This window comes from Acomys minous (genome assembly GCF_964271855.1).
Source record: "Acomys minous genome assembly, chromosome: 9".
NCBI lineage: Eukaryota > Metazoa > Chordata > Mammalia > Rodentia > Muridae > Acomys > Acomys minous.
In genome coordinates, this window is record NC_140490.1 from 110,631,752 (window position 1) to 110,647,881 (window position 16,130).

At 37.2% G+C, this 16,130-nt stretch overlaps 1 protein-coding gene across 8 annotated transcripts in view; it reads right to left on the bottom strand.

Annotated features, from left to right (window-relative positions):
• The window catches only part of NAV3 (neuron navigator 3), a 718,489-nt gene that overhangs the window by 188,526 nt on the left and 513,833 nt on the right, over positions 1-16,130 (bottom strand). For all 8 annotated transcript variants that reach the window (XM_084796372.1, XM_084796369.1, XM_084796370.1 and 5 more), the window contains 2 exons: positions 7,857-7,929; positions 4,833-5,016 (listed from right to left, as the gene is read on the bottom strand). In XM_084796372.1, the coding sequence (XP_084652498.1) occupies positions 4,833-5,016; positions 7,857-7,929 (257 nt within the window). The remainder of the gene's footprint in view (positions 1-4,832; positions 5,017-7,856; positions 7,930-16,130) is intronic.

A 16,130-nucleotide genomic window follows, 5' to 3' on the forward strand; every position in this document is an offset into this window, starting at 1 on the left:
ACGCAAAATGTATTTTAATTAACATTATGCTAAGTGGATGATTTTATAAAGTTTTAATTTTTAGAGGCTTCGAAATTGTAACTACAAATCTGTTTTCAGCGCATCCCCTTTAGCATCTGCAGTTAAGTTGACACACCGTGACTGTACATTTGTGAATGAGTACTGTGGGAAGTTCCCGTACCTGCATTCATCTCATAATGATTAGATTAGTGTGAGCTGCATGCTAATCACACTGGACAGAAATCATTGTGTGTGTTAGGAACACGGAAAGTCTTCTCTAGTAGCTGTTTTGAAATATTCGATCCGTTATCCTGTGAGCTGTAAAACATCAGAAAGTATTGCTCCTCCTTTGTGTCCCTGTGTCAATAACCATTTTCTCGCCATTTCCACCAACTCACGTGTTCCCCAGAGCTGTCATCAACTGTTCGACTCACACGTTCCCCAGAGCTGTCATCAACTGTTCTTTTCTTGACATTTTTTGTCATCAACTTTCAAAGAACCTGTGATAATTGACTTTCTGTGTTTTTACAAGTGTAAATATAGCATTTCCTACCAAAATTAGAGAGAGGAATAATACAGATTTGTTGTTACATTTCATTAAAAGTTTAGTATGAAGTGGAAAAATAATCTGTTGTACTTATTTTTTATATGGTAGCATTGGAAATAATGAACAAAGAATGTGCACAAACAAAGTGTAAGTTAGAGGTGATTAGAATTTTGGAAAAAAGAAAAGTAATGTGAAGCTCAAGGCTGAGTGCATGGGAAGACTGTAGTATTTGAAGGACAGTCCAAGTACCAACGAGAGCTGTAGCCAAGCTGCTCCACAGGGGAACACTAGCCTGAGTAACAGCAGCTTGCTAACATGGACTAAGCTTCCAGTACTGAGGACCATGCAAGATTCAAACCAGGGATGGAGCACTTTCCAGGCAGGTTTGGTGTTATACACATCCACATGTGACTTTCTACACAATCTTCTGACATTACATCTTTTCTCTTCCTTTTTTCTTTTTCTTCTTTCTTTTTTCTTTTTCTTTCTTTTTCTTTTCTTTTCTTCTTCTTCTTCTTTTTTTTTTTTTTTTGTTTGGTTTGTTTTGGTTTTGGTTTTCAAGACAGGGTTTCTCTGTGCAGCCTTGGCTGTCCTGGACTCACTTTGTAGACCAGGCTGGCCTCGAACTCACAGCGATCTGCCTGCCTCTGCCTCCCAAGTGCTGGAATTAAAGGTGTGTGCCACCACTCCTGGTGCATTTTCTCTTTTTTAGCAGGTAAGGAGACTGACAGGATGTCATGTAAGGGTGAGGAGCGCTGCCTATTGAAAGCAAATGGAGTCACAGGGGGGACCAGTCACCCAGCAAATCTCTGAATAATTATTCAGCCTCTGGATGTGTCTGTAAGGGATGATCTCCTTTGAGTTAATTTGTGTAGGAAAACTCATCTTTTAAGTGTTGGTGGGACAAATCCCTGGGCCAGGATGCCAGACTGTGTCAAATGGAGGTTGCTACTGAGCACTGTTGCCATGGCTCACTCACTCCTGATGTGGACTCTATGTGAGCAGTTGCCTCAAGCTTCTTGACCTCCCTGCTATCATGGGATCGACCTCAAGTTGCAATCCAGTGTGAGTCCTTCCTCCTTTAAGTTGTTTTCGTCAGGGTTTGTGATTACAAAAAGAGAAAAATAGCCAATACAGGAGCTGCTTAGATTTCAGAGTTTGGAATGAGAGGACTGAGGATCCAATCTCATCCGTAATTCTAAAAGTGAGCTTTTAGTGATTAAATCTTTAGTTGTTTGCTTAAGTAAAAGCTGCTTAAGTTATGAAAACACATTGAATTATTTTCAAAATGTTAAATAAAACAAAATTCTTAGTGTCTATTGTAGACATCTACACAATTATGATGATATTAAATAAAGAGTACAAAGTAGAAATCACTCTCACTGAGCTGCATGAATGTGCCCTATGAATTTTTTGTTAGTCTACAAAGAAAAAACTTTTGCTCGCTATTCACAATACATTAAATTTTCATTTAAATTGTGCAGGCAGAAAAAAAAACCTTTGAAATCAGTACAAATGTGTCATAAATCATATTTAAGATTCATGCCTCCATCAATAAAGATAAATGTGACCATAGGTTTTTATGTATTTATTATCTTGATCTTAACAGACAGATACTCTATTGCCTTCTTATATATGTTACTACTACGGGTTGCTTTAGCAAAAATTTTATAGTAAGTTCACATAAAGTGTAGTGTATGGACACTAGATCCATGTGAATAGAAATAAATGTGATGACTGAAATCCAATTCTCTAGTTTTTGAAATGTGTATCTAACTATTTACAAATTGACATTTAATACCACTATATCAGGGTCATGAGTCCTATGCTTAGGAAAGCAAGTATACTAAAAAAATGTATTAAATTGTCAATTAAAAAACTATGAGTCCCCACAGCTTCAGAATGACTGTTATAACTGCACAGTTTACTGAGATGTATAGACTTAAGTATGGTTCATTTTAGTGTGAGATTATTTTTATCCAAGTACTTTATAATAAAATTTGAATCAAAGCCAATTAAACCCAATTTAGCATAATAAAAATTAAAAGTTTACCCAATCTTAAGTAAAAACTATAGAAAGAGGACTTATTAATCCCTTACAACTAAAAATAACTTCTCTCTCCCAGAATGTTATGAGTACAGTCAATTTATATTTCAAAATAACATATAATCTCAAAGTACATATATATATATATATATATATATATATATATATATATATATATATATATATATATCTCCCCACAAAGAAGGAAAAGAAAAGAGATATTTGTCCTACAATGGTCTAAATAGCAAGGAATTCTGGGAAAGAAGCTCCACAGAGCAGGCATAAGAAAAGAGGACGGGAAAACCTGACAGATGATGTTTTCTCACTTCAGAGTCGGTCTGCTTTGCACAAAATCTCATTATTTATATAATTTGTCTGCTACTGTCCTTGCCTCTTACCCATTCACATTGCTTAAATCAATCTCCAGGAAGCATCTCTGCTGTCAGTAGTAAGAAAGGTCCCCTTGCCAAGCATGTACATACAACTGATAACTGATGAATGAGGCTTCCTGCTTCTTCTACAGGAAGATCCAGGAACTTATGCTATCATCTTTTGCTCGATTTTGTCTTGTTTGTTTTCCCATTCACTCTGGCACAATTTCACTAAACACCATGGAAAGCCAAGATGTGCTTAATAAACAGAGATTATCCATATTACTGAATTCAGAATAATGAAAACTGCACTCGTCCCTCCATGAATGGTGGAGTACATGGCATTTTGGTAAAATTATGCAACTGATAAGCAAATCATCTTACAAAGAAAATAAAATTTACATACATACAGAAGAATCAAAGCATAAAATAAGACAGTGGGTCCACAGCAAAGTTGGCTGATATTTCTGGAGTCAAACACATGATGTTAGGGAACGGCTTTTGAAAACTGTTATGAAATTTTAAATTATTTTCTGTTGAACACTGAATGTTCACAGTCAAGATTAGTTAAATACTATTCTATTTTAGGTATGATTTCAAAGATATACAAAATTAAATATTTATACATTTGATATTTTTATGTATTTTTCAACAAAGATAAAGTACATGTTTACATTTTTCCTTTTTAGGAAAATATCATTATCTATGCGCCAGAACAAATTAACACACATATCCTCTCTTTCTTCAGGAAGAAAGCTATCAGTTGACATGAAAACTGTTAGCTGAAATTATACTTGTTAGTTCTTTTCTGTTGTTTCACACAAAGTAGCTTTCAGTACTGGCTAGCCAAACAAACGCCGACTTCCATGCCAAACACATAACTTGGGGGAAGTGATGATCATGTTGACCAGATGACCTTAGATGAAAAACACCACCCTAGACGATTCTTCCCAAAATGTTTAAGTTTTATCTATTTTTATGTGTATATGTATGCTTATGTGGTTTTCATGTGTGCCACATGCAAGCAGAGCTGCCTGCAGAGGCCCAACGCAGTTGGATCATGAAAACTGGAGTTGCAGGTGTCGTGAGCTGCCTGATGTGGGTGCTGGGAACTGAACTTGGTCCACTTACACATAAGCTCCTAACCACTGTGCAGTCTTCCTAGATAACCTTGATGCAAGTTGCGGCTGCTTGAACAGTTAGAAAACTTTGCCCGATGCTTTCCTGACAAGAGGCTATTTCCTGTCCCTCCTGATGCTCTGCCTTTCAGATTCCACTTGCCTAGGCAGCCTCCCACCCCCAAATGCCCCCAATCCCCCCACCCCACCCCCACTGCTGCCATCACCTAGGCTGTACCTACACAGACCAAAATTCAAGCTACACAAATGCATGCACGTACACACATACAGATATTCGCACAATATATAATCTTTAATATTAGTATATTCTCAAATACTAAAGGTGAATAATAATCCTTGACTTTTGACAGATCTAATTAACTCAAACTATCAATGAAAGGTAATACATTTCAGGATACCAGGTCTCAAAAGGCACCTTGTTAGTACTAACACAGTTGCCTAGACGGAGAAGCCACACCACTTTGCTTCCACCAAGGATGCCCCATAGGGTTAGATAGACAAAAGTCACCATTAGAAAATACACAAAAGTATTTGTGCTAAAAATATGATAGGCCTTTCTTGTCAGATGCTGAGAGAAGGGTTTTTGGGCCTTTCTTCCACGTGTCACATATCTGGGTCACACGAAAATAAAAGTACATGAGCACAATTTTAAACACATAATAATGTAGGGACGCAAACTGTGTCTAAACAAGCCCATTCCCAATGCGTTCTCTGCCTCCCTTCCTTACCTGGACTGCATATCTTGCTGGGTTTTGGCCTGACTGGCTTCCGACCGTGGGGCGGTATGAGTCACTCGCTGTTGAAGCTCCACCAAGGACTGGTAATACTGCTGCTGATGGTGCTGCTGCTGCTTGTAGCGAGACAAACTGAAAAACAGCCCTAGAATGGCTTTTAAGTTTCCATTTCTTATCTCTGTATCAAACGGAAAAAAAAAGAATAAACACGGTCAAATAAATTGGATTGATTTTTTTTTCCCCCCGTGTGAATAGAAGTCTCGGTGTAATTCTCTTAACCCAGATCTATGAGACTAAAAATACAAGTCGGGCCTCTTACTCACAGTTTTCAGTTGGATCTGAACTTCTCAACTCTGCCAACCTCACAAAGTGGCTTGAGATATCACAGAGAGAATGTGGGGGGGGGGGGGGCGGGGGGGGGCGGGGCAGAAGGAACAAATCCCGCTAAACGGAGATGCGCTATGGGTTGTGGTCTTCCTCCTTCACGGAAGAGGATGCATCCGCTGCCCTTGGGTAACCACTTGGTTTTGCACACTGTTTCCCTCCCAAATACACATAGCTGTTGCCCACATAGGCTTGGCCATGGAGAAATGATGATACTTAAATATCCACCATCTCTACTTACAAATACTGGGGCTCTGGGCACATCTCATAAGATCAAATTGAGTTTAGAGCAACCAACATTCTTTCCAAATTATCACAAACCATGAATGTATGTATTTAAAGTATGGACAGGTCTTCAGGTAGCATAGATCCTATCAATTTTTAGTTGAAATGCTTATTATTTTACACACTAGCATTCTGCTATATGCTTCTGAATAACATCGTTTATCTCACATAACCTGAAGGGACTTATTTAACAAATATCAACTGAAACATATAGGGTTTCTGTTTGAGATTTTTCCAGTGCTGTGTAACAGAATTAGATATCCAAATTCCAACCACAGCAAAAAGTTAAAATTTAATACATATATATGTGTAACCATGAACATTTCATACAAGTACACGAAATCTTTTGAGCATGTCTACACTAACTTTCCCCTCCCAACTGTTCTCTCATGACACCCACACCGTGTCCCTGTGTCCGAATTCCCTTTTTCTTCTGAAGTTATAACTCTATGATCAGGAAAAGTGATATAAGTTAAGCCCAAAATGAGGCTCCCTGTGTAGTTATACCTAAATAAAACTTGTTGGCCAGTTGTTCTCCCCTGAGGTGTCATGTCCCCTCCTGGAGTTTAAGAACACAAACAAGCTCTGTAGGTTTTGCTCGCTGATGACTTACAAGCGAACCCTGAACAATATAATGTAGTGAAATCCAATAAGGTGTTCCTTGGATTGATCCTTTTTCTACCTTAGACTTTCCTTATAATTTCCATATTGTATGAGAGTCATTTCAATCCATGATCCCACAGTGAGAAAATAGTGATATTTTTCTCCCTATAAATGTAAGTGATCTTATTCAAAAGATTTTTTCCATTCCAGTCTTATTATATGTATGCCTAATTTAGAATGCCTTTTTGACAATGTATATATATATATTTTTTAAAAAGGAACCAATATCTGCAGTTTGTATTAATAAAAATTACTGTGTGACATGCAAGAGAAATAAAATGAACAATATAAACATTTCTTGTTTGTTTTTAGCTACTTATACAGTAAAATCAAGTCAGGGAGGACTTGTATTCAAATTCTAATCTAAGAATACTGAACCAGAAGTTAGATTAATATCAGCCTGTTAACCACTGAATATGTAATTATAGTATACATTATAGTGTTTGTTTTATGTAAATATAAAAACATAGTGGAAAATTAAAATATGGAGAAAACTGAGAAAATAAGATAATTCTATTAAATGTTTTATATTGCAGGAGGTTACAACTTCTCTATTCCAGTGACAAGAAAATTTAAAAACTTAAAACTATTCAATATTTGTAATTTTAGTGACAGAAAAAGGTTTTTAAAGCAAATTAATTGCCAGAAATGTTAAAATGTTACTAGTGTCCATTAGAAAATTAAAGATACTAGCTTCCTAATTATTGTCACTAGTGGGAGTCTCAAAGGACTTACTATTTAAAAATCTTGTAGTTGATTTTATTAACAGTTTTGAAAAATGTGTGATTATTTCCTAATAATACTTCAAATTTATTTCCTACTTAGGACTAGCTATTTCACTAAGAATCCAGTCAGACAAAAACTTTCTTATATCATGTTAATAAATATGATACTTCATATTAAATTTAATAATAGAGTCTATGGCCAGAAGGAAAGCCTGTGTAGCAGTGATGGATGATGGTGGAGGAACACGGGAACAGAAACACCATTGCATTTAATGATGACAACGGCTGTGTTATATATGTTGCAGTTTCAGAAATGTTACCTTTGTGTGTGGAAGAGAGAAAGTCTCTGAACAGAGAAACAAATGAGAAAACCAGTTCAATATCTTTTCATGTTGACATATTGCAACTTAGTATAATTTGATTTTGGTTAAAGTTAAATGTCAATCTAACCTCTAATGTTTCCAAAATATTTAAAATTAGTACTTACTAATACTGTCAATCTAGCCATTTAAGTAAGAGCTTGTTGTCTCTTACACAAATGTATACATATTTGACTGTTATTATTACCTTGGTCATATCATAGAAACATTATTGGCAAAGTATTTTTATATGAATTATACTATTTACCTGCATTTATGCACATGTGTTACCAGGACTGACACGGTCACCTATCCATCTATAGATGAAATTTAAAAATCTCTGTATTAATAATAAAATATAAGTGCTATGCTGATTCATTGCCATCCAACACATGGACATAAAGAGCAACTCTAGAAAAATGCAAAAATATGTAAATAAATCAGGCATCTACTACTGCTACTAGCCATCATATTTGCCCTATGCATTGGTAAACTCCCTTCATTCACTAAGGAGATCCCCATGACAACAGCGCATTTCAAAAGTTATCAAAACTCTCTCAGAACTCCTGATGGCACTTGGAACAGAGATACAAGCGTCTTACCTTCAGCAGATAGACCTTGAACGTTTACTCCCCGGGCTGCTAGAAAACTAAGGCAGACATCAACATTTTCAATCTGCAACACGAGAAACAGTGAAAAGGCCACTTAGAGTCTCACCCTTCAGTAAGGATGTGAGAGAGAATGAAACAAGGAAAAAAAAAAGAAAGAATACTTTATATTCATTTCATTCTAGAGAGAGCTATCAGGGTTTTACTAGAATGATCTTGGCTGAATACAGAGCAACCATAAAGCTTGCATTGTCCACTGGTGCTGCTTGCAAACAATTGATAAAAGCACAGTCAAGAACGGCATTCTTGAATCATAGCAACCCACCTACGTATCACAAAACTAGGTCTGTGTTTTACAACTAAGTCTCAATGAAAACATCCATATGAGATGAGACTGCAGCATTGCAATTACTAGAATATTAGGATGTGGGACACCGAATACAGTCTGAGGCTTGATAAAAAGCTGGCGTACGGAATCAATGAGGCATATTTAAAAATTCTAAACCATAGACACACATTCCTTTAAAAGTTGCATTTGCATTCTTGACAGTTGAGGAAGCCTGTGGTTAAATACAAATACTATTTACTTATTTCAAAAGGAAAAATGTGAATTAGTTTTAAGTAGTCGATTTGGTATGACAGCCAGCTTGTGAACATTTAAAATGAGGTAGCAACAAATACACAATGTTGGTCAAGGAATTATACAGACTAGTCAGGCAGAAAAATGGTTTAAAGCTAGAAGTTTCCAGTTGATTGTGAGGTTTTTAAAAAATATTTTTAAAATGGTGCATGGTAAGTTAAAGAAGAGATTTGAAGTTAACAACAAGGCAAGGAATTAATTTCTGTCTTATTAATGTCTCATCAAAAGTCACACATAAGGTTCTGCTAGTATCCCCCCAACAGTATCTTCTGTGGCTCAGTATCACAAGAAGGCTCACATGCCTCTGGAAAATAACAGTATACTCAATAATCCATCTATACAAATGTGCACACTATATTCCTTCTTCAATATAATTTTGTGCATAAGGAAATCTATGTCATAGCATCCAATGGGCTATTTGGTTTTGCTCAGAAATAAAGCCAAGGCATATACACTTGCTTTGAAATGTATATATTGATAAGAAAGTACTGTTCAAAGTACTTCATTGTAAAAATAACAGAGCTGAAAAAGTTGACCAAAGAGTAACCTAATATTTCTCTTTCCATCTTCAGCATCTGAGTCCTCGGGGAGGGTATTGTATGGAAATGTGCACAATACCCTTTCCCAGGATGCTTTGCTATTAGAAAATGGATGAAATAAGAACAGAGGAAAAGACTAGGGGACATGGATTTATGGGTAAAATCATTTTCAGTGCATGCATGAAGACTATGTTCAAATCCTCAGGACCTAAGTAAAAAGTCAAATGTAGTCATGACAACTGCAATTCCAGGGCTGGGGCCTGGCGGGGGTGGACACAGGAGAGTCACGGAGACTTGCCTTCTGTTGGCCTAGCTCGCTGGCAAGAGAGACCATCACAGGGTACTAAGGAGAAGAGTAGTAGGTGTCCTCCTTCCTTTAGTTTGATTGGAGGAAACAAGGTGTGCTTGCTGAGGCTTCATAAGCACACACTCTCATTTACTTGGTGTTGTTAGCATGCGAGTGTGTGTGTGTGTGTGTGTGTGTGTGTGTGTGTGTGTGTGTACACTAGCTTTTTTTCTAATTGTGGGTATGTGTGTGAGGTTATGTGTATGAGAGCACAGGGGCCCACAGAAGCCAGAGGCATCAGATGCTCCGGAAGCTACAGTTGCAGGCAATTGGCGGCCACATAACATGGGTGCTGGGAGTTGAACTCTGAACCTCTGCAAGAGGAGTGTGGGGTCCTTACCCCAGAGCCATCTCTACTGTCCCTAGCATAATGTTTTGTATGCAATGACTACTCAGAGCACGCTTTCAGATAAAGGAGAAAATAAGGCAAGGTATCAAATATGTCTTTGTATTCATGAATGAAATAGATAAACAAAAATAATAACCGTGGTCTTTTAATCCAAACTTTACTTGTTATGGAGAAAAATCACACTCATCCCCATACTAGACTCACAGGGGAAAAAAGGAACTATAAAGTTGGGGCTATCTATCAGTTTGTATCTAGATTGTAACTCTTAACCTAAATTTAACCTATTTTTATTATTTTTTACAAATATAGCAGCACACACCCAGAGCTATCATAGAGATAAGCAAATGAATAAAAAAAACAATAATGCATTTTTATGATGCTCAAAGGATAAGAACTAAAGACAGGAAAGCTAAATAGTACATGCAGAGACTGTCATGGTTGTGAACTTTAGACTGAGATAGCCTAGAGATATCGGCATGCTGGAAGCAGATTTAGACTGAGATAGCCTAGAGATATCGGCATGCTGGAAGCGGCTTCTTTTGATATAAGAAATAGTTAGCAGGTATGTGCATGTGTATAGATCAATTGTCTATGTATCCATTGCTACAGAATTGGGGATATCGTTGAAGCATGCTTAATCTGAATTTTATCTTAGAATACCTAAACCATTTTTTTCTGCAGTGCTTTACCTCAGTTTGAAAATAAGGATAAATTATCTGCTTCTCGGTTTGCTGAAAAGTGACTTAACAATATGAGGATAAAATATCTGTTATTTGTCTGTTTTAAGTAACTAAAGAGAGGTATTTGGGAAAGGGGTAGGGTGAGGACCAACTTGCTTCTGCACATATTTTCACATATGTCTCTTGGAAAGTTGTAGCATTTGCAGGAAATTGGGGAGCTGACGATGACTCCATGATTTTAGGCCTCAGTCATGTATGGCCATTTCAGTAAGAGTAGAAAAATAACCAAATCATAACTTAGAGGATTATTTGTAATAAAATTCAGCGTGTCAACCAACTATTGACTCTCCACTGCTGAGTCAGTCCTATGACGTCCTACAACTGTAGTCTATTTTCCTCACATTCATCTTCACAGGTGACAAGAATAGACACCTCACTCTCACATGTGCTGTTACCCACAACTTCATGTAACAATGGGAACAAATCACATAATCAGTGTATTTTTGTTGACTCTTTAAATAAATTAATAAGAAACCACTTAGCATCATATACAAGTTGTTATAGCTAACAATATTAATTTAAAATTTCAGGTTTGGCACTTTTGCCTTCTAAGTTAATGAAGAATTTGTAGTCTGGAGTTGAAAAGGTGGTCTTGAAAGGAGAAAACCAGACCCTGCTGGCAACAGGCAAAGCACTAGGAAACAGAAATGGCAGTGAGTCAGTCAAGTACGTAAGAGCCATCCTTAGTTGATATCTTATAAAGGCTGATGTGTTGAGAAAAGTTGCCACCATTATATTTGGGGATTAACGAAAAGAAGTTCAAAGAGTGTCCATAGCTCGGAGACTCATGGGGGTATCCTGCCTTGCCCCTTTCAATGTAAAAAATAAAATGAAGCTGGGCATGGTGGTGTACACCTTTAATCCCAGCACTTGGGAGGCAGAGGCAAGTAGATCTTTGTGAGTTTGGGACCAGCCTGGTCTACAAGTGAGTCCAGGACAGCCAAGGCTACACAGAGAAACTCTGTCTCGAAAAACCAATAAATAAATAAATATTAAATAATTAAATAATTAAGTAAAATGAGACTCAGGTGCTACATCATTACTGTGAGTATTTTGAGAAGACATATACATGAAACACTTAGCACTATGTACCTCAGAGTCAGAATTCCTAACTTACCACAGACTAGTGGCCATCATAGACGTCCTTAATGGTAATGAAGGGAGACAGTGGTACAGCCTCTTTAGCTTTAGATCTCACACCAGCTTTGTCTCCATCTTGTTTTGCCAACATTTAATCAAGTAGTTTCTAAAGTTTACTCTACATAAGGAGCAACATAAGCGCTTTTAGGAGCAGAATTGTCAGTTTTATCCCCTAATGAATTAAATAAAAGTGTCAGCAGATGGGGGCCAGTTTAAAAACAGGTTTTTTTTTTTTGCTTTTTGTTTTTATTTTTTAATAAATATTGATGTTTTTTCAAATATTGGAACCTGCTCTTTTCAAAGGAAATCCTTTCATGCAGTTTCAATATATTTCCAGTTGTCTGCAGGAATTTCACAGCCTAGATCACAGTAACTTACTGCCTCTTGCTTATGCAATGTACACTATAAGTCAGGGATTTTCTATTGAATCACAGTGACACTCACATGGATGTCTCCCTGTGGAGCTATTACAAATAAACTCAGTGTGAGTTCCCTGGCTCTATTCCTCGTCTGATGCATGAGCAGTCCAAACCCAATTGATTGATAGTCACCCCAAAGACTTTCCTATTATTGTGTTAGAAAATTTTAAGTCATTTCTTCCATTAGTCACATATCTTTTACTGGTATCAAATGTCTACTTTCCCTCTTTCATGTGCTGAATTTCAGCATCACTAAACAACTATGAAACTACAAAGTTCCCTAGTTCTACATTCAGTAAATAGTTTCAGAAGTATCAAAACATATAAACTGAGCATCAGTGGGAGATCATTTTAAAAAACATTTTATTTACGTGTGTGTGTGTGTGTGTGTGTGTGTGTGTGTGTGTGTGTGTGTATGTGTGTGTCTGTCTGTCTGTCTGTCTGACTGAATATGATCAGGTGCAGTGTCTGCAGAGGCCAGGAGAGGGTATCAGATCCTCAGGAACTGCATTTCCAGATGGTTGTGAGGCACCTAACATGGGTGTAGGAAATTGAACTGAGATCTTGTATAAGAACAGCAAACTCAAGCCAGATAGTGGTGGCGCATGCCTTTAATCACTCAGGAGGCAGAGGCAAGTGGATTGCTGTGAGTTCGAGGCCAGCCTAGTCCATAAAGTTAGTCCAGGACAACCAAGGCTACACAGAGAAACCCTGTCTCAAAAAACAACAACAACAACAAAAGAACAGCAAACTTTATTATCCATTATTTCATTTCTCTATCCTAAGAGTTCACGTATTATATTAAAATGCATGTAACTTAAATCTGTATAATTTTATATCATATTAAAGCACTGCCACTTGAGTTCCTATTATATAAAACTTGGTCATTTATTCATTCATTAAATACTTGCTATTGTACATAAGATAGAGATGCTATCCTAAAACATTTTAAAGAGCACTTACTAATTTCCAATAATTTCACATACTCACATAAATAAGAGATCCAGTTTTCAAAACATCAATTTAGTTTACAGTCAAACATTTAGGTTGATCCTTAAAAACTTGCTAACCATGGACACGAGTAACTACTAAATTACAAACTGGATTTGAAATGAGAAAAAAGAGGAATCATGCTGTCTTGTTAATAGAAAACAATCTTGTTTATAGAAAAATATCAAATAATTGACTCCAAACACAAATACCTTTACACTGAACCCATACACTAGGCTATACGATTATCAACCTTCTGCTTTGTAGCAAAACTGGTGTAACCTGTTCTATCTAAGCAATGCAGCTGGAGGAGTCTTTCACAACATTAACAAATTTGAGCTTGTCCCCTCACAGGTGGTTTCATACCAACATAAGGATATTTAATGAGAACTCCCTCTGAACACTAAATGACTGAATATGATTAATATTAGTGTTAGAATCACGTTTAAGTCTTATCCTTGGTACAGGGATTAACACTGCTCACTTAATTCATCCAGTAACTATCAACTGTTTATTATGATGAGCCAAGGGCTCTGGGAGATGGTGAAGGGATATAAAAATGAATTACAATGCCTTGGCTTTGTGAGCTTATAAAATAGCTGCTGAGACAGTAAAGATTCATGCATCACTATAATACAAGACTCTGTATGATAAATTCCAAAAGAGATATATAAACAACCATGTATGGCACGGGAGAGAATGGAGTCATCAATTTTCTCTATAGATCTGCAGAAGCCTCCACAGAATGTCATTTAGAGTTGAGAGATAATTCACATTTTGATAAAGCCAGACAAGCAGCAGAGGAAGGAACAGATCCTGTCAACCAGAGATGATACCACGAGGAAAGCTGCTCGTGAGTTGTTAAGGAGAGCTATAACGATGCCTCACTCACTCACGCTATGCAAGACACACACAGTGGTATTTCACCTGGCACTGAAAGGGTCTCTCTGCCCTGTGACTCAAATCCCACTGCAAAAGAACAAAACAAAGAAGCATAGTCCAAGATTCCGGGATGAAATAGCTGAAGGATCTACAGGATGCCCATCCGGGTCAGGACATGAGAGAAGGACTAGACACCTGGTTACACGAAGAACTCAATCCATCCCTACCTTACAGCTTAGCCCTCTATGATGTGCTCTGTTGTGTTGTGTTGTGTTGTGTTGTGTTGTGTCACTTTACTTTGAGATAGGATCATGCCATGTATTCCAGACCGGCTTTGAACTCCTGATTTCCCACTGCCTCAGTTTACCAAGTGCTGGGATTATAGACATGTGCTGCTATGCCTGGCATCAGTTATGCTTCCGTTTCCCAAGATGAACTCATAACTATATAAATTAGTTAAATAATTGACTCACTCATCTAAATAATAAATATCATTGCTCTCAAAATCAAAATGAGATGGCTCACTTTGATCAAAAGTATATACTAATGTGTTCATGTAATTTGACTTTTTGTCAAAGGTTTTAACCAAATATAAAGTTGTCTGGTGAAATAAAGTAAAATATAGCAATTGTTCTGCTTTAGTTAAAAGTTATATTATAAAAATGTTATATGATAGGTATTTTCAATTTTTACTTTAATAATTGCCTCTTTTTCCCCCCGAAAACTCAAAAGTTGTTTATTTGTTTGTTTGTTTTTAGTTTAAGAGCAAAAGCACCACAAGGCCAGGTGGCAAACTGTAAGTGTTACTTCTAATACTGCCCAGGGGAGGCGAACGGATGAAAGAAGGTGAAGAGCGATGCCCTTTGATATTGCACAGGGCAGAGATGCAGCCACATGTGGGACAAACAAGCAACCACATATCGGGAGGGTCCTTATTGCCACAGTAAGGAAGTCCCCAAAAAAGAAAACCTTTCTTATGACAGATATGGAAGGAATAAAACAAGAACTGAAGCTTTTCTGAGTCCTTGAGGGAAGTAGACTGACTTCTGAAGCCTCCTGCTTGTGGTCCCCACACACACCACAGCACTTACAGGCAGACATTCTGGGAGGAAGAGTCCACCCTCGTAGAAGAACTGCTTATCTCACCAACCTCTTTAGCACGGCTGGGAGGAAACGCGCCTTCCTAGGGATGAGCCTTTGGCCAGGTGGTTGGCTCAACCCAATTGGGCTGTTAGGTCTTCAAACAAGTCAGAGATGCCTTTCTCTTGACCAGGATTTTACCTTAATCGGCATAATACAGTAATACACTATTATCATAACTCCCCCAAGGGGTACTCCTAACATCATTTAGAAACCAAGTCATGGATCAGAGCTAGAACACATTTTCTATTCATAGAGACATTTTCAAGGCCTGAATAGATATTTTGAAACTTGCATTGTTTGTTGTTTGAAATGTTCATATCTATTCTGACTACAATAGATCCCAATTCTCACCTGCATCTATTATGCTCTCTCCTTCCTTCAGCCTCCCTGACTCAGGACTTGAAAGAAACATTTTTATTTTTATCTTTTTACATATACATTTAAATTATTGCACATACATACAATAAACTGCCTGCAGCAAAAAGAACAAACAAATAATCAGGAATTATATAAATGCTGTATTCATAGTGGTTTTGGCTACTTGTATTTGGCAACCTCGAAGAAAACATCCTTCCTATCTTGGTGCATCTAACATTGTGAATGTAAATTGGTATCTATCATATCTCGTCATTATCAACTGAAAACATCTATCTAGATCTAAAAACATCTTAACCCCTAAACAAGTAAGCTTATTTGTAAAACTAAACTATCTGGTTCTCAACCCCATCACTGACATTTCAGACTGTCTCACACAGGACTTTAATTAAGTCTGGGGTTTCTCAACATTTAGAAACTGGACCACAAATGCTATTCTTAGCTTGTTTAACCATTATCCCCAATTTTATTTGGGCCCCTACAAGGATATTCTTTGTCCAGATCATCCAGAAGAAACCTTAAGAGAACAACACCCCATTTCTCTTAAGTGGTGTTGAGTAGGTTTTCGGTTGCTTTCTTGGGCTATAGATGTATATTTTCATTGGGAGTTGGTTACAAGTTACTATTGATCTTATTCAGAGAGAAAATAAGGTTGGACTCAGGGCAGTCTCTCTTTTCCTTTATCTTTCTTTCTTAAGTTTGGAG